At 36.3% G+C, this 18,950-nt stretch overlaps 2 protein-coding genes and 1 long non-coding RNA gene across 5 annotated transcripts in view; 1 reads left to right on the forward strand and 2 right to left on the reverse strand.

Annotated features, from left to right (window-relative positions):
* LOC100149563 lies at positions 1-11,909 on the reverse strand. Of its 3 annotated transcripts, XM_068224878.2 has the most exons (9): positions 11,258-11,889; positions 8,529-8,565; positions 7,300-7,504; positions 2,986-3,180; positions 2,854-2,886; positions 1,565-1,673; positions 1,412-1,481; positions 688-783; positions 1-602 (listed from the first exon to the last, which is right to left on the reverse strand). In XM_068224878.2, the coding sequence occupies exons 1-9, from the start codon at positions 11,307-11,309 to the stop codon at positions 437-439; spliced, it is 963 nt and encodes a 320-aa protein (XP_068080979.1). In that variant the 5' UTR covers positions 11,310-11,889; the 3' UTR covers positions 1-436. The 3 variants fall into 3 exon arrangements, with proteins under 3 accessions (XP_068080979.1, XP_073775269.1, NP_001122292.2); NM_001128820.2 differs by lacking the exon at positions 8,529-8,565 and having other exon boundaries at positions 2-602; positions 11,258-11,909; XM_073919168.1 differs by lacking the exon at positions 8,529-8,565 and having other exon boundaries at positions 2,854-3,180.
* LOC141377134 (uncharacterized) lies at positions 11,056-18,527 on the forward strand. Its single transcript, XR_012389159.1, has 3 exons — positions 11,056-11,157; positions 17,921-18,071; positions 18,329-18,527. It is a non-coding gene; the product is annotated as an uncharacterized lncRNA (long non-coding RNA).
* The window catches only part of mrps26 (mitochondrial ribosomal protein S26), a 7,632-nt gene continuing 3,858 nt past the window's right edge, over positions 15,177-18,950 (reverse strand). The window contains 2 exon segments of the mRNA NM_001002418.1: positions 15,177-15,789; positions 18,759-18,882. Of these exon segments, the coding sequence (NP_001002418.1) occupies positions 15,658-15,789; positions 18,759-18,882 (256 nt within the window). The 3' untranslated portion in view covers positions 15,177-15,657.

Genomic DNA, 18,950 nt, shown 5'->3' on the forward strand with positions numbered 1-18,950 from the left:
TCCATAAATATTCCAATGGTTTATTGTGAAATCAGAGCTGTTCAGAAAAATGTATTAAAATACAAACGTCGTAACATGAGAATGTAAGACTCAATACAAAACATCAGCATTTTCACAATAAGAGCACCCAGTTTTATTAAGGTCTTTGAGTGTTTGTTGCCATCATGACAATCCTAAACAAAATATTCAGTGATATTCCTTCAAATCAATACTGATAGTGTAGTTTGCGCAGACACATTGAGGTTTATCCAGTGTACAGAAGTCTGAATCATCCACATTATTTCATACGCTTCCAGAAACACGTTTACTACACGAATGTCCAGCGTTTGCTAAAACTGTTCAACTCTTTAGATGATTCCTTTCTTACAACAGCTCCAACTATGACAGCTTCTCATTACTCACCATTTCTTAATCTTACTAAATACTTGACTTGATGTCACTCTGTGGACTCTGGGGTCATGTGCAGCATGAGCAGGTCGGCCCCCCGGCGGACCACCACATTTAAGCTTTCGCTGGTCCTCACAGCATTATATATCTCCTCCGACGTGTTCACCTTTACCCCATTGATCTCAATAATAACATCTCCTGGCTTCATTCCGGCTCTGCAAAACAGAAAACAGGAAATGACATCATCAATAGGATGCCTTACTCAACAGCTGATAACATCATGTTCAGAGAGCAGCACACCTGTTGGCTGGAGATCCTACAATCACACGGTGGATGAGAACTCCATGAGAAACATCAGGGAAGGACGGGTCTCGCATCCTTAGTTCTTCGATTATACTGAGGAGGGGAAAAAGAGAATTTAAAGATAATAAAAGACTCACTTCAGTGCAAAGTTTACGGTTTAAGGATTGATTGATAAATAGATAAGATAGATAGATTCATAGATAGATTGATTGATTAATTGATAGTTTGATAGACAGATCAGCAAAACAATCAATATTACATTCGCTTCAACCAAAAACACTTCAATGTCTGCGGTTTAATTACTCTTGCTAATAACATAGTAAAAACATCCGAAAAGCATTATTCCCATAATACATTTGTTTTTGAGTAGTTTTTTTCTGTCACTGCAACACAGTAAGGCCTTTGTCCCGCTCTTACATTTCAGGTAAAACTAGACAAGGTCGACTGTGATTGGCCACTTCTCATATCATTTAAATCACTGCTTCGGAATCACGGTAGATTGTGTCACGGTAGTATTTTTGCATTAAATTGTCACAAAAATTCACAAACATTTTTTTTCGGGCGTGAAAAAAGCACTTTTCAACAGAACAAGCCAATTTTCCAGGTATTCCAGCACTTGAATTTCTAAGAGCCAAATCTAGTGGTATATAACAAAAATCTGTAGATTCCATAATGTATGAATTTTGCTCTCCTGTAAAATTGTAATAAAAGTGTTTGGCACCTGGGGGTCAAAGTCAACATCATCACTCCAATGTAACGCCTTTTCGATCCCGATTCTCCAAACCAAGACTCTGTAAAAAGACCCAATAACCATCTGTCAGTGAAAAAAAATGCTGTCACAGACAAAAGCAAGCAGCTGTGAGGTCATTCTTACTCTGTTTGTCTGCAGATCGGTCTAGGAAGAGACGGACTCTGTCTGAGGGAATAGCGAAGGAAATACCTGCTGTCACTTTCATGGTATTAATGCCGATGACCTCACCATCCTGAAGAGTACAAACATGACACATCAGTTTATTACATAAGGCTAGAGTATGGCCAGTACAATACAATATTGATGAACATTTGAAAACAATTCACGTTCTTAATATGACAGTCATGAAGCTCTGTGTTGCTCTGAAGGTCCAGCAATCTGTAGTCAACTACTAAATGTGCACTAATAACTTTCTCCTTCACCTTATTGTACAATAATAATAATGATATATAATAATATAAATATAATAATAATAATAATGTCATGTAATTTTGGGGAGTTTCATTCTTAATTTGTCGACTTTAACTGCAGTTTGGCACTTTCATTTTCATTCAAGAACATTTCATGCGTGCCCCCCATGACAAACGACATATTGGATCCGAGGAACTGCTAGAAGAGTGTAGTTTTAATGGCCTACTTTGCCATCTGAATAACAAGGAACACCGATTGCTTACTTACCAAATCCGTAGAGACAGGACAATCAACGCGAACTGGATTTGCGTCTTTTTTTAAAAGAAGACGAGTGGCAAATCTGGATTTCACCATTTATAATACAAAAAGCTCTCGGGTAAAAATGTTTCTTACAAACATAATTTTGTTGCGTGTTAGAAGACCACTGTAGTCCACAAATGTGGGTCCTTTCTCATCACGGGGAAATGAAAACAAAACCTTTGTTGTGGCACGTTTATAAACAACACTGACAACCCATGTCTCTGAACAATTCCTCTTCTTCCACATATTTTATTTACGGTTAGCAACACAACGTCGCGTCTCTCTGAATACTGTAACAGGTAGTTTTTGAAGCTATCATGCATATTAATAAAGTTGCACCTCATTCACAATAGAGCGCGCTGATTGGTTCGTCTTTCTCTTGAATTAATGATGAACGCTCAAAGACGTCACATTGTACCCGCTGGTACAGACAGCCAGTCTCCATGCTGGAATTTACACAAGGAGCTCATGGCCTTGACGTAGCTTCAAAATTTCTTTTCAAACCGGAAGAACGAATTTGTTTGAAAGAACGCAAAAACAACCAATTTTCACTTTTATTGTTAAATATGTGTCCTAAGAGTGTTTTTAGCAGCGTGGAACATATATATGACTATTAACATCTCAAAAATATGTTTTAGTGTTTCGTGACCCTTTATATAAAAAGGCAGAAGCAGTTTTTTGAGTAAATGTCAGCGACTCACCAGGTTTATGAGAGGCCCTCCTGAATTTCCAAACTGTAAAGCAGAATTGTGATTGAGTGATGGAATGCAATTCATTAAATGATGACATACATTTTTTTGCATGCAACACCACCCATATACCAGTGCTCTTACATCTATGGTAGCGTCCGTCTGGATGTAGTCCATGTTGGAGTTGGAGAGACCCAGTTCTTTACTGCCTCTCTGAGCAGAGCTGACGATTCCAGATGTGATGGTGTTTTTAAGAGAAAAGGGGCTCCCCATGGCAACCACAAATTCACCTTGACGCACATCAGATGACTTGCCAAGACGCAACGTTGGTAGAGGATTCTGGGACAAGACAGAGAACACAATGACATTATGTCAGACTATATGGCCATGTACTAGAACTGTGGTAAAAGTAAACTGTAAAAAATCAATTGCAAAAATGGCCTTCCAAACATAAAAGCCTCCTCTGTTACTGTTGGTTTACCTAAAATTGTTGACTATAATTATTCTTTAGTTGCTGTAATATTACTGCATTTAAAAATCTGAGGATACAAAACCAAATGTCACTAAGGTTATCACAATTTCGAGTTTATTTCCATATTTGTATTCGGCGGTTCCTCCTGAAATATTACAGTGTGTATGTAGCCTAAATACAGTATAAACAGATTAATGGGTTAACACTAGGGCTTGATATTAACACCCACCAACCGCAGGTAGACTTTAGCTGTGGCGGATTAGACAGCCACTCCCACTAGCCACTTTGGCTAGTCGAAAATCATTTTTAAATTGTATTTTTTTTAAAGTAGGGTTCAACAATAAGGATGAACCTCTAGAAATGAGAAGCAGCCCGACTGACAAAAACAACTGTGTTCATGCAAGCAAAAGAAAGCAGATAAATACAGAATGTTATGTGATGCGCGCAATTTTTTAAAAGCGTGCACGATCCCATTTCCTTGCGTGAAGCAACCTTGACTGGAAACACAATGCTGCGATCGGTTCTGTTTGAAATAGACTTGACAAAAAGTGATACGCATCCACCATTTTCAAGAGCTCGAGATTAAAAAACAAAAAAAGAAGGTATTTTATGTATGCAGCAGCAGTTGCAGCTTTAGCTTTAAACAATCTTTGAACAGATTATTAATGGGCCTAATGTTAACTGTGTGCGTTTGATCATCCTTTTATTATTGCACACGGTATGTTTTTCACCTGCTTTCTTTTTTTTAATATGATTTAATTTTTCTTTTCAGTAATATTGATTTAATAGATTAACCTTAATGTATAGTTAACTGCTGATCTGAGACCTTTAGCTAGGACAGACTACTTTTCATAGTTTTAGACAGGCTACACGACAATAATTGTTATTTAAGTTTTATTTAATAAAAAGTGTATGCATATTATAACATTTATTTGGTAGCTTTTGAAATTTTCTAATTATTTAAAATTATTGGCTAGGAAATATTTATTTATATATTTATTTATCTATTTTCCAGTGTGGTCAGAGAAAAAATTGGTACAACCTTAATGTTGAGCCCTGATATAATTACAAAGCAACACCATGAAACCACTACCGCTCATGCTCATTGAGCAAAGTCATACACAACACATCTAAATCAAGTAATTTTGCAAATATATTTTCCCAACAACAAAAGTGAAAATGGCGAGTGGCTAGTAAAGTTAAAAAACTACTAGCCATATAGGCTGGTGATCAAAAAAGTTAATGTTGAGCCATTAAAAACATTAAAAATCATATTGACCTCACACTTTTAATCTACTAACAGTGATAAAATTTTTTAGGTTTAATTCTTAAAGGGTCACGAAACACCAAAACACATTTTTTGAGCTGTTGACAGTCGTATATGTGTCCCACACTGCTAAGAACACTATTAGGACACATATTTCACTAAAAAGTGTAAATTGGTTGTTTTTGCGTTATTTCAAGCAAATTCGTACTTCCGATTTGAAACAAATTTTTGAAGCTGCGTCACGGTCATGACATAATAGCGTTGTATTCCAGCGTGCAGACTGGGCGTCTGTGCCAGAGTGTGTCTTATTACGTCTTACAGTGTGATGCATTAATCCATGAGTAACCAAATCAGCCAATCAGCACGCTCTATTGTGCAACTTCATTAATATTCATTAGTGTCACAGTGTTTTCACGACAGAAACGCAACGTTGTGTTGGCAAAACAAGCGTGAAGTGTTGCTTTTATATTTTGCTGCCATTAAGTTTTGTTTTCATTTTCTCTCTGTGAGAGCTCATCTGGTGTCACGTGAGGATTAACAGTGTACGCGACGCTCGACAACAATAACTTGCGTGTCTAAGGAGGATTATTGTTTACCTGAGAGCTGTTCTCATCTGCAAACGCTGAGATCTGGATTCGCTTGTAGTCTTCTCTTCATAAAGACGCGGCTCTAGTTACTGGTGATTGTCCTGTCTCAACAGATTTGGTAAGTGAGCGACCAGCACTCTTTGTTTATTCAGTTTGTTCGTATCGAACTAAGTTAACTATTGCACCGAGTCACCGAGTGTAAACACGTTAGCATCACAACCAAACTTTAACCTCGTGTAGGGTTTTTACCGCATTTTGTGACCGGAATAACACACGCGGCTTTCTGACGCTACATGCTGTGTGCATCTAAGTTTCCGGGAAATGCGGAGGTTTTTTTTCTCTCATTCGCCGTGCGGTATTAAACATTGCATGAAAAACACACGCTTAGAGCAGTTCCTCAAATCAAATATCTTGTTTGTCGCAAGGGGCATGAATGAATTCCCTGAATGAAAGAGCCAAACTGCAGTTAAAGTCCAACATTTAATAATTTGGCAAATAATTCGACTACAGATGTCCATGTAGGTTAAACACCATCACTTTCTCCTGTGTGTGTATTTTGACTCTGAAACTCGCGCGTGCCCAAATAGACACTCCCACACCCTCCCACTTTAGTTTCTTTGACACTACCCCCTAAACAGAGCTGGACACGCCCACTTTTCTGACTTTTTCCAAAGTAGAGGTGTGAAAACACCCTGCTGAAACGAGGGGGTTTCATGGCCCTTTCAATGAACAAAGTTAAAAAAAAAATTACTCATTTGATAAAGACCTTTTACTAAAAATGTAAATTAATAAAATGAGTCCTTGTTCTTACCATATTAAACTATGACTCAATAAAAATAATGATGCACCAATACCATCTTTTTGGAACTGATTCGATTTCAATCCCAAAATTCTGAGTATCGACCAATACAGATCCGATCCCGATACTGTGCCATTTTTTTTAGCATAATACAGTTTCTATGGTGATGTGGTCCAGCTTATGTTTCCTTTTTTAATAGTAAGATTTTTCTTTGAACTCTGCAACAGCCAACCACTATTGACCCTAATCAAAACACAAACTGATCTGTTAAATAAACTATTGTTATAAATAAAATTACAGTCAAATATTCAGTTTTCAGAGCAGCCGGTACTAGGCTAAATAATTTTCTGTTAATTAAAATCTATATTGTGATTGTCAGTTTCACTTTTATTAATTTAATCAACAACTTTGACCACAATGAGCCAGGCTTACAAACTATCCTAAAAGTATTCCCCTCGAAAGAATAAACTCAGTCGGAAGGATGAGAAAACAGAAACTTTTAATGTTACAGAATAATTCTAGAGAGCGGCACACGTCACATCAGCCGGTGTGTGAATGAAGTGCTTGATGCATCACTGAGACAGCGCGCAGTCCTCCGCTATCTGCAGACACTTCCAATCCAAAACAGCAGTAAAAAGGAAAGAAATCAGTGTGTTAAGGATCTGTCCAATGTATTATTGAGCCTTTTCTAGTTTTAAATTTCAGGTAGGCCTACTTTGTGTGTGAAGAGCAGGTAATAACCCACTCAGTTCCAGTGTTGCGAATGCGATCTGCTGATCTAACAGCTACATGATTTAGAAACAGAAATAAACTCGTCGTTTCAGGTCGAAATAAACCAATATAATATATATTATATTATAATAAATTAATATAATATAATAAATTAGTATTTATTTTAACTAACAGGAACAAATAGTGTTGGAGAAAGTTTTTCATGTTGTCATGAACGTGACACACAGTTTGAATTGTAAATAAATGGAGAATGATTGACAGGCGCAGCGGAGGGAAGCGCAGAACTGAACATGAATTTAACCATGTGAATATTGATTTGTACTTCACATTAAACTATAGAATGGCTTCAAAACATTTGGGATACAGTAGGCCTACAAGACAACTTTCTACTGTCTTATAAAAGGCTACCTTTCTGGCTTTTGTTTGCTTATAAATTACACAGAATATAGAGCACGTGCAAGATGGGATTTGCAGTAAAAATATGCAGTATTGAACCGATATCCAATCCAAGTATCAGGATCGGTGCATCCTTAATTAAAAAATTAAATATCCCCAAAAGATTACATATGTTAACAGTACAACCTCAAAGCTCCATCTGTACCTTAACATTGATTTTGATGGTGGCGATGTCTGCAGCCTGGTCCACATCCTGAACTGTGGCGTTGTAAGTCTCACCATTGGTCAGTTTGACACGAACACCACGCTTGTTGGCGACCACATGGGCATTTGTCACTATCAGGCCATCACTACTTACTATAAAGCCAGAGCCATTCGAGATGGGTACCTCACGACCAGAAAAGGGGTGTCTGAAAAGAAAGTCTAATATTAGTCAAAATGAAATCCCTGACACAGCTGAAACTAAAACCATCTGGTCATCTAAAAATTGAAACAAGTGATCCAAAAAGTCCCTATAGAGAAAATCAACATAAAACACCCTGCTGAAAAAAACCCCAATGAAAACAGAAGTTTTATTAACTCCATTACAAACCATCAAATTTTATCTATTAAAACCAGTACAAGTCCCAAAATGGGTTCTTCTGTATTTGGGACTTCTACCATTATGATTTGTTTTAGGGATGCACTATATATTATCGTTATCGGCCGATAAATGCTATTTTTGAGATTATCGTTATCGATGAGATGTCTAAATTAGGCCGATATCTTTAAGCCAATAAATTACGTCATTGTACAGAACTGCCTGCCTCGCGCATGCGTGTTTAGACTTGTCCAGAGCACTATAATGGATCTCTCCTCACATTGTTTATTCCTTCAATGTCATTTCTTTCTTCATGTGGTATTGCTGTGCATTAATAACTCAGTAAGTAACCATGTTCCTTTTCATTGTACATATGTTTGATTGAGTGTCATTGTGTATTCTGCTTTAAATCACCTCAGGAAAAATATTACATGTGCAAACATCACAGCAGAGATGCACATGTGCTTAACAACTCATTGAGCTGTTTGTAATTTAATATGATTATTTGTTATTATCAACGCATTGCTTGCCATGTGTTGTAATCAATTATCGGCCTATATTTATCGGCTACCAGCCTCCAAGTCTGAAGAGTTATCAGTTATCGGTATTGGCCAAAAAAATCCATATCAATGCATCCTTAATTTGTTTAATTTTAAAATGCAACAGCAATATTTTCAATTCAAATAAATGTAATTTCAATATATCCATTGAACAACTGCTGTTACAACGTATGTGCTGGTTTCTCTTGTTATTTTAGCAAGACAGCCTGATCAAGTTTTGCAAATTTTGGCAAGCTGTTTTAGTTTTAAAGGGATAGTTCACCTAAAAATGAAAGTCTGTCATCATTTACTCACCCTTCACTTGTTCCAAACCGGTCTGAATTTCTCTCTTCTGTTGAACACATGATAATATATTTTGAAGAAAGCTGAAAATCCATTGACTTTCACAGTATTTGAAAGAAACTAATAAAAGTTTGGAGCAACTTGTGTTTGTACATTTTCATCTTGGGGCTATTGACCTTATTCTAAAATGTGGAAGTGCGCCTGTTTTTGCGATTGTCTTAGAACTTCCGATTCAGTCGCCTATGGGAGAAATGACTAGGAATAATAAACGGCAGAAAATGGCCAAACTACTTGCTCAACAAATAAATGTTTGCATGACTACACAGACCAAGTAGCATAATATAATAAGAAAATATTAAATTGCAACATCAAGCAGCATAACGAGCAGTTGTTAACGTCAAAAAATGAATGGAAGTGAATGTGACCGGAAGTCGCGAGACAAAAAGATTCAAATCGCAGCGCCCGCTCGACAGCTGAGAATAAGGTGAATTGGGGTAAAGTTGGTTTTATATTCGCAAATTTGTTCATTTAACTGTCTTTGTATTGTTTTACCATGCTAATTTGAATATTCAGTTAGAATTAGCATGCAAGTGTAAGTTCAATACAACATCAACACTATCGAATTAACTGTAAACATGATTGTAGTTTGAAAGTTAATGACTGCTAATATGATTTCCCAATTTAGAATTCGCAAATAATACTTTTCTGAAATTATGTTATTAAGGAGAATGTCTGGAAATGCGAATATAAAACCAGCTTTACCTCTATTTTAGGGCTAAATGGCCGAGGTATTTGGGTGCTATATTCACACAGTGTGACTTTCTCCTTACTAATATAATCATACTCAAGTAAAAGTCCCATTACTTGCCTAAAAATGTAGTGAGTAAAGTATCTGTTGTAAATATTACTCAAAGTATGAGTAAAAAGTAGCCTTTTCAAGAGTAGAGAGCATTACGTTTTTAAAACCTGATGCGTTTACAAGTAATTTGTGCAGGTGTGTAAACGTAACATTCTGTAGTGCATCAAGTTATTGCCCAGCAGGCACACAACATCATAAGACATTAACATTAGGTTAGATGGTCTAGCCAGCGTCTGAGGATAATGTTATTTGTTCAAAAACAACGTCAAATGACGCTGATATTTGGTGACTTTAGGTTGTGTTGGAAAGTGACCAAAATCCATTTACGAGCAAACATTTATTCATTTTCTTGTCGGCTTAGTCCCTTTATTAATCCAGGGTCGCCACAGCAGAATAAACTGCCAACTTATCCAGCAAGTTTTTACGCAGCGGATGCCCTTCCAGCTGCAACCCATCTCTGGGAAACATCCACACACACTCATAAACTACGGACAATTTAGCCTACCCAATTCATCTGTACTACATGTCTTTGGACTGTGGGGGAAACTGAAGCACCCGGAGAAAACCCACGCAAAGGCAGGGAGAACATGCAAACTCCACACAGAAACACCAACTGAGCCGAGGTTCGAACCAGCGACCTTCTTGCTGTGAGGCGACAGCACTATCTACTGCGCCACTGCCTTGCCTACGAGCAAACATTCAATGTCATTTTGGCATCACATGCTGACACTTCCATGATATTCATTGAAAAACAAAATGCAACATCCCCATGACACTGGGGTACAACTTCATACTGACATCATGTTAACATCTTATGCCTGCTGGATGTTTCAGTGCCATTTCGATCATCATACAGTGAACATCTGTCATCTTCTCATCAGTGACATGCATCTTATCAGTCTCTGGGTCAATGCATGTAAAGATTTTGGACATCTTGTACACTCTTAATGCTTCCAAACAGTTTGCTGCAATTATAAAGCGCACATGTTTTGAAGTAGGGTTGGGTATCGTTTGGGGTTATTGCAATATCGTGCTAATTCGATACTTATAAAACAGTACCAGTGCCAAAACCGATACTTTTTACCCACAAAATTATTTGACAAAAAAAAAATATTTTAATCATTAAACAATTAAACAATATAATTATGTATTTATAATAAATTTAAAGTAAACATCAATTCATAAATTATATATTTGAATTGCATTAATATATTTGTTTTGATTAACCTTATTTTAAGGTAGTTCATTATGAGGCGATTATCCTTCTATGTGAGATATGTTTGGACAGGAACCACAGGACTGATTTTTCTAATCCCCATAGACAAAAAAAAAAGTAGTTAAAGTAGTTACTTAAGGGTGAAGAAAAGTAGTGGAGTAAAAGTACTGATTACTGCACTAAAAATGTACTCAAAGGAAAGTAAAAGTACACATTTTTTAAACTACTTACTAAATTACAATTCCTGAGAAAAACTACTCAATTACAGTAATTTGAGTATTTGTAACGTTAATTAGTTACTTTACACCACTGCTAATATCACTTCAGAAAAGTATTGCTTGCAAATTCTAAATAGGAAAATCATATTAGAGGCCTTTGACTATCAATGTACAACATTGTTCAGTTAAATGGTGCTAAAGTTGTTTTGAAGTCATAATTACATGCGACTGCAGACTCAATATTCAAATTAGCGTGGGACCGTTAAATGAGCGAATGTTTGAATGTAAAACCAACTACCTCAATGGTGAACTATCCCTTTAAGAAGAATTTGCATCACTTGTCAGCAGGTTAGTCACTTTAAAAGCAGGTAAGCCCAGTTTTAGATGTTTTCAGAATAACTAAACTGTGTCATTGTATTATTATTATTTCTCTTTTTTTGACACTCACCGGCCAACGATTTCGATGTAGACCACAGCAGGGGTGGACTTCTCCACCACATCCGCGATGAAATTATACTTGTACCGCGGGCTGTCAGGTTTAAATGGAGAAGCACACTGGACAGTAGGTAATATGCTATCAATCAGCAAATTCTTAACCGCGACTGTCCTCTGTAGGGCATCTTTATTGTCTTCTCCTCTTAATGAAAATACAGCCGCTGCTCCGCCGAGTCCCAGTCCGAGCGCGACCGCCAGTCGAGATGTGCCACTGCCGCCTCCTGAACCCCGCGGTGGATCCACAGTTTCAACGTGTTCCTCTTTACCTGAAGAAAAGTTAGAAAAGTGTCCTAATGCCCTTACTGTCGTCAAGTTCAGCTGCCGGCTGCTGTCCCGATGACATCTCGTAATTGTCCTTAGGAGACAGCGATTAACATGCGAGGTTGCCATGTTGCATCAGATGTTGAAAACACTCAATCCCGATAGAAACAGGACTTCACATCACTGCGTCGAATACATTACCTAAAGTCTAAGTGAAGATAATGATAGTAAACCTATTTAATAAGGAATATATGGCTGAATGCTCTTGACATACGCTCGTCGATGTGTGCCTGTCCAGTCCTTGCTCTGACTGGAAGGTTTGTCACTATACCGGAAGTGGTAAATGGTCTTGAACACGTCTGCGCATGTTTGGACATGTCATGGGTAACTCACAAACTGAATATGAGGATATGGCAAGCCGTTTATCATTTAATCCTTATAAGGTTATAGTATGTACAGAAGGGTTGGGGAGTAACTAGTTCCATGTATTGGCGTTACGTATTATGCCGAAGCATGCTAATGGGACTTTTAATTTGCCAGTAACCTGGTTAAGTACTTCCGGCGTTTGCCAATGCAAAAACCGGCGCGTTTAGGGTCTGTTCTCTTTAAAAATGATCTTCAATAGCTAACTGATATCCGATATAAAGTGGGTCTCAGATTGTTAATGAAGCACTGCATTAAATTACATTTACCCGCAATGTCCTCATAATATGAGCATTTATTTTATCCCAGTAACTTCAATGGAGTTTCTGCGCTAGCCTGCCGATTCTGACGGGCGCGTGCGAGTAAACGGCTTTTTGTCTCGTTTTACGCTTGAGCAACTAAATGAATGCCAAAGTTAATTTAACTGAATGTATTTTAATGACATTACAACATAGATACTGTAAAAGGAACCGTATAAAATGGAACAAGTTCACAAATAACAACACCAGAAGTTTATCAGTATGGGAAAAACACTAGCTTGGCTTATACTCTATTTAATTACAAGATAAAAGTAACAGTAATTTGTTACAGTTACTGATAAATAACTGTAACTATAGTAAACTATATATATATATATATATATATATATATATATATATATATATATATATATATATATATATATATATATACACACACACACACAAACATATATATAGTTTACTGTAGTAAAGGCTAAAGTATACTATGGTAATTACTATTAGTTCATGATGCATTACTAATACTACATTATGTAGTGTAATTTATTAATGAAGAGTTGTAAATATATATATATATATATATATATATATATATATATATATATATATATATATATATATATACATATACACATACACACACAATATAATGCTTACTTCTAAATATTAAAAATTACAATAGAATATTAAATGTGTAACACCCGGTTTTATTGGATATATTTATGTTTTGTTTCTGTTTAGTACAGCATATTACAGTAAATAACTGAACAAGCCTGCCTCATGTTTTATTGACAGTTTAATTTATCACTAAGATATGATTGACTTGTATTAAGTTCCTTCGATGAATTTAAAATTACAAAAAAAAGAGCTTGTATGTATTTTTCATTGGAAATGCCACAAAAATCACCCTGCACAACTAACTAAAACTTTGATTTTGTAACAACAGTAATTTTTTTTTTTAATATAGTGGCTGCACTTTAAAATTAAATTTATATAATCTTAATTCAAGTGATGAAAGATTCTAACAGTAACAGAGCTACTGTAAGGTCACACCTGCTTGGTATAAATGCTTGAAAGTGATTTAGTTGAAAATATCCATTAGAAACTTAAGTAATCAGATGTCATCAGTTACTTTTATAATGTAACTGAAAAGGTACACTACTTATTACACTTTAAATAATTTGTAATCTGTAATTATTACATTTCCAAAGTAACCTCCCCAACATTGATGTACATGTTAAGATCAATTTGGTTTTATATTTGAACATTCCTTCATTTAACTGTCTCTATAATCTACCATGCTACTTTGAATATTCAGTCTAAAATGGCATGCAAGAAAGACTTGAAAACATCATCAGCACTATTTATTTGACTGTGAACAATGTTGTACTTTGATAGTCATTGGCTGCTAATATGATTTCCCTATTTAGAATTAACATACTCTTCTGAAATGACATTATTAAGGAAAAGGTCTGAATATCTGAAAATAAAACCAACTTTACCTCAATGATGTACAGCATGAGTATATAAAGTTAGGTTTTAGTGCCTCTTATAATCTGTCAAATACTTATTATTTAGCTACAGGTAGGAGTGTTAATATAGCTACTAAAAATTGAAGAAATATTACATAAGTCTACATGAAATCAAAATGTAACATGCATGCTACTGGTTGGGAGGAGGGTGTGAAAGTCAGTTAATGACTAGTAACAATATTTAGTAGTTACATAATTTATTAATTATTATTTTGATTATATTATTAATTTAGTTGTGTATGCAACAATATACATGTTCATTTATTAGTCAATTTGTTTGTGTGTGTGTGTATATATATATATATATATATATATATATATATATATATATATATATATATATATATATATATATATATATATATGATTACTTTTAAACTTTTAAAAATTATTCCTTTATTATCTGTGTCCTGTCACTGTCATTCTGGTGCACTGTAGAAAGTTCTGTCATGAAAACAAATTCCTTGTACATGTATTTTTTCTGAAATACCTCTATATAATGAATAAAAACTAGTCCATAACATACTAGTTTAAAAAAAAGTTCCAATAGTATCAAAGAGGAACTTTTGTGTTTTAAAGGAATATTGCTTCATTATTTATTATCTCTCATGTGGTTGTAAACATTTAATAATCTCGTTCTTCTGTTGAACACAACAGAAGATACTATGAAAAATGCTGGTTGCTGGGACATTTACACCCATCAACTTCCACGAGGGAAAAATACTATGGAAGTCAATGGGTCCTAGCAACCAGCATTTTTTCAAAATATCTTTTTGTGTGTTTACCAGAAGAAAGGATTCATTATGGGGCGTACTATCCCTTTAAGAATTAAATATTAATACAGCTTGCCATACACCAAAAACAACATTCTATATGGTACTACTAATTTGTTCATTTTATCGCAGATTAAACCTAAACAGAATACAGTTATCAACAGATGTGTAATAAATATTATGAAACATTAATCTGGTGATGCAGCACTATTGCTGCATTCAGAATCACACTAATATTTTGCAGCAAATAAATGAATAGAGCAGGCGACGCAGTTGCGCAGTAGGTAGTGTTGTCGCTTCACAGCAAGGTTGCTGGTTCGAGCCTTGGCTGAGTCAGTTGGTGTTTTTGTGTGGAGTTTGCATGTTCTCCCTGTGTGTGTGTGGGTTTCTTCCGGGTTCTCCGGTTTCCCCGACAGTCCAAAAAAATGCGGTACAGGTGAATTGGGTAGGCTAAAATGTCCGTAGTGTATGAGTATGAGCTGTAAGGGCATCCGTTGCGCTAAACATATGCTGGATAAGTTGGCGGTTCATTCCACTGGGGTGACCCCAGATTAATAAAGGGACTAAGCCGAAAAGAAAATGAATGAATGAATAAATGAACAAACACTTTTTCAACACACTTCTCATGGAACTGTTATTTAATATTGTAAAAGACGAAACATCTTTAGTTTTCATATTGATGAACCATATCAACCACCTTTTATGTTCTTAATTGAGTGTAATTATTCAATAAGAACTTATAATATTTGCAGCTATTGTGAACTGCCATTCAATTTTATAAATATTCATGTGAGGATACAAATATTTAAGCTAATGAAGAAAGCAAAACATTTAAAGTAATTATAATTAATTTGCATACCAGACCATTGGACAGTGGCACTTTTAGAAATCAGTAAATACATCCTAAACCAATTTTGAAAAATGAAGAACCTTTGAAATACAATTTGAAAAAAAAAAACTCTTCAAAACAAAGAATCTCAAGGTCAAAAACACTCATTTAAAGTGATTTGGAGAAAACAAAATTGATTTAAACAGCTTAAATGTTGACACAGACAGTATAAGTTTTATATATACAGATATTTTGTTCATCAAACCTTGTAATTATCACTGAAAAGCAGTCCGTTTGACAACCCGTCCTTGTTTATCAATGGCAAAATTGTAATTTATCGGATTGTCGAGAGCCTCTTCAATCCGCTGATCTAGATTGTCCAGTGTGATGAAGTTCTTTGCCTCTTCCTAAAACACAGATGCAAAGGTAAGAGAGAGGTTAAATCTGTAAAATCTAATTCATTACAATAAATTATTTAATTTTTAACAATAATCATAGTAGTAGTAATTATAATAATAAACATCCTTTTAAAAACAATATTTTAAATGACTTCAGTTTGAGTCCTAGTAAAATGCAAAACCAAGAAAACCGTTTAAATGTGGACACAACAAAAGCCTGAAACACACCAAGTCGACGTTGAAGAACTAGCGACGCATTTGCATTTGGTCCCTTCTAGGCTGGGGCAGTATCCAAATTTTGATACCGTCAAACCTCCTCCCTATTTCACCTCAGTATCCAGTATTAGCGTTCATAATAAATAAAAAAAAATGACATAAGGCTCAGACAGCATCACCAAACTGTTGGCTTGTGCCTTGTCTTTTTACCTGTCAGCTTGCGGTTTAGCACTCTACCGCAATATGCAGTGTATGAGCGACTGCCGAAATACCTTGGCGGCTAGAATGACCGTTCCTTTTGAACTAGTACCGCCGTCAAAATTCGCTCTTTTAAACTTCTTCGTCATCATTTGTTTCACCTTTGCAGGGATGGATTTTAACGTTGTAACAAACCATTTGATTACTTTCTCGCGCTAATCGAAATGAATCACATGACTATTCATTTACCTACTGCGCAAGCAAAGCCAAGCCCGGCCCGACCCCGTCTAAAATGATAGAAATCAAACCCGAACCCGTCAGGTCCTGCCAGGTCCCGTCGGGTTTGGGCAAAGATCTTTAACTCTAATGCAGACCTCTAGTCCATTTTTACCATGTCTTCCTTCTCGTTCAGTCGAAACCAGAAATACTGCCAAACTGCAGGTGTGCGACTAGCCACCTCTCCCTCTCCTCCACACTGTCCCGTGATGACAATCACGCATACGTATTTGGAGGCATTAAATAAAGGGTATTCAATATTGAATACTTGTCTCCTATTTAAGTGCATTGTTTTTAATGACGGTATAACGGTATTGAAACTGACGCCGTTGCTATTTTTAGATCCTGCGGTATACCATATTACCGTATTACCGCCCAAGCCAAGTCCCATCTGGATAAAAAACTGTGCATGAACACAAAACAGATGACCACTGACTGAAATAAGAATGTGCCTGCATGAGAACATCTACAACATGACATTTCACAAAAGGAAATTGGAACTACTGCTGCACACTAGTGATGGGACATTTGAACAAAGGCGTTGGCCACGAGTTTGCCAGATGAAATACGAGGCTTGTGTCATTGATATAGAAATTACAAACGAGGCCTCAGGTTGTGCAGAATACATCAATCATTCACAGTTCAAAACTCGCGCCACCCTGCGGGTGTTTCAAACAGGTGTCAAGAGTAGCAGAAGTGGAGATAGAACTAGTTTCAAGGAGTATTGATGTTGGAATACATTTGACTATTATATTAGGTTAAATTAGTTGTAGCATAGGAACGTATATTGTTATTATTAATTTATATATTACTATTATTATAATAAGGCTGCATGGTGGCGCAGTGGGTAGCACAATCGCCTCACAGCAAGAAGGTCTCTGGTTCGAGCCTAGGCTGGGTCAGTTGACGTTTCTAAATCGAGTTTACATGGGTGTTCGCGTGCGTTTCTTTCGTGTGCTCTGGTTTCCAGCACAATCCAAAGACGTGGTACAGGTGAATTATGTAGGCTAAATTGTCTGTAGTGTATGAGTGTGTATGGATGTTTCCCAGTGATGGGTTGCAGCTGGAAGGGCATTCGCTGTGTAAAAAATGTGTGCTGGATAAGTTGGTGGTTCATTCCACGGTGGCGACCCCAGATAAATAAAGGGACTCAGCTGAAAAGAAAATGAATAAATGAACGAATGAGTTATTATAATGCATTTTAACACAATTAATATTTTGCTGTTCTTATTGTCACAAGCTCACCAATAAATGAAAAAAACTAAATACAACTGTGTGATGGAGCTTCAGTGGTTCATGAAATCTTATTTCATATTAGTATATACATACCATTTTCACAGCACTCCTCGCTCACCACAGAGGGATTCACAACCGCCTTCTTTGTGTTCCCTCTTGACTTGCATCATTTGCTTTGTCACTTAAGTTTTTGTTCTCATGCTCTGGTTTGCAGACGAACAGCCAATCAGAGCACTCTTTCACTGATGGACACTGCTGATTCTACATGCTGAATCAGGCAAACTCACTCCAGCATGAGGCTGACATGTGGAACAAGCCAAACAAACTAACCTGACAGACGCAGGGTACATGCTGGAATCCTAAAGGTAATTTCCATACACTTTCAAGACTTTTTAAAGACCTTTTTTAGAATATTTCGCCACTTCAAGTTCTAATCAGTATCAACCCTTTAATTTATTAAACAGTTGTTAATAAACAGTTGTAGTTAATTAAATCAATGGAGCACAACCATGCAACAGATCTCTGACAAGCTCAGAAAAAACAAAGCTTTAAAGAATAAATGATGCGGTTGTTTTTAGTGACCGGTTTCAGCCACTGTTTAAACTCATCTTTCTCCAACCAGGAGTATGCAAACTCTATGGTATCGCTCTAGGGTTTCGCTACATGTGGAGAGCGTCACATCACACTCCTGCATTTGTCGCAAATTACGTGACATCACCCGGATGGAGGAGCATGGCCTGACGCTCCCCAGCCCGAACCAATCGCGTGGATCGAGCACCCCGTTGTTGATATCAAGAGAAAAATAAATATATTTATGCTTTTTTGGAGTCAAACACTTTGACAAGACCTCATAAAAATGAGATAAGGACTTTTTAATACCTTTTAAGGGCCTTATTTTTCTCATAATTGATTTATTAACTTGTAATACTTTTTAAGACACCGTGGACACCCTAAGATGCTCATCGACACTGCCTAATGTCTGACTGTCAGCTTGGTGTGTCCCAGCCTTAACAGATAATTATTTTAACATATCAAAGTACAGAAAGACGCACCTGTAGTTGAAGAATTTGTCTTTCTTTCTCTTTAATGTAGTTCTCCAGCTCTTGTTGATGTAACATCGCTGCTTCTTTCCTCTTCTCTTCTGCGGCCTCAGCCTCCTTCTGAACGCGCTGCTCTCTGGAAGAACAGATCAAACAAATTCATTTCAAACGGCAAGAAAGTTTTTTTTTCACGTTCACAATTTT

The sequence above is a fragment of the Danio rerio genome, chromosome 13 (assembly GCF_049306965.1).
Source record: "Danio rerio strain Tuebingen ecotype United States chromosome 13, GRCz12tu, whole genome shotgun sequence".
In the NCBI taxonomy this organism is placed as follows: domain Eukaryota; kingdom Metazoa; phylum Chordata; class Actinopteri; order Cypriniformes; family Danionidae; genus Danio; species Danio rerio.

Bases quoted from the DNA above. Each gene is read 5' to 3' on its own strand.
- LOC100149563 (XM_073919168.1), bottom strand. From the start codon at position 11,694: ATGGCAACCTCGCATGTTAATCGCTGTCTCCTAAGGACAATTACGAGA. The intron at 7,505-11,257 runs GTGAGTGTCAAA...CTTTCTTTTCAG, and splicing joins TACATCGAAATCGTTGGCCG to ACACCCCTTTTCTGGTCGTG. The intron at 1,674-2,853 runs GTGAGTCGCTGA...TGTACTCTTCAG, and splicing joins GAGGGCCTCTCATAAACCTG to GATGGTGAGGTCATCGGCAT.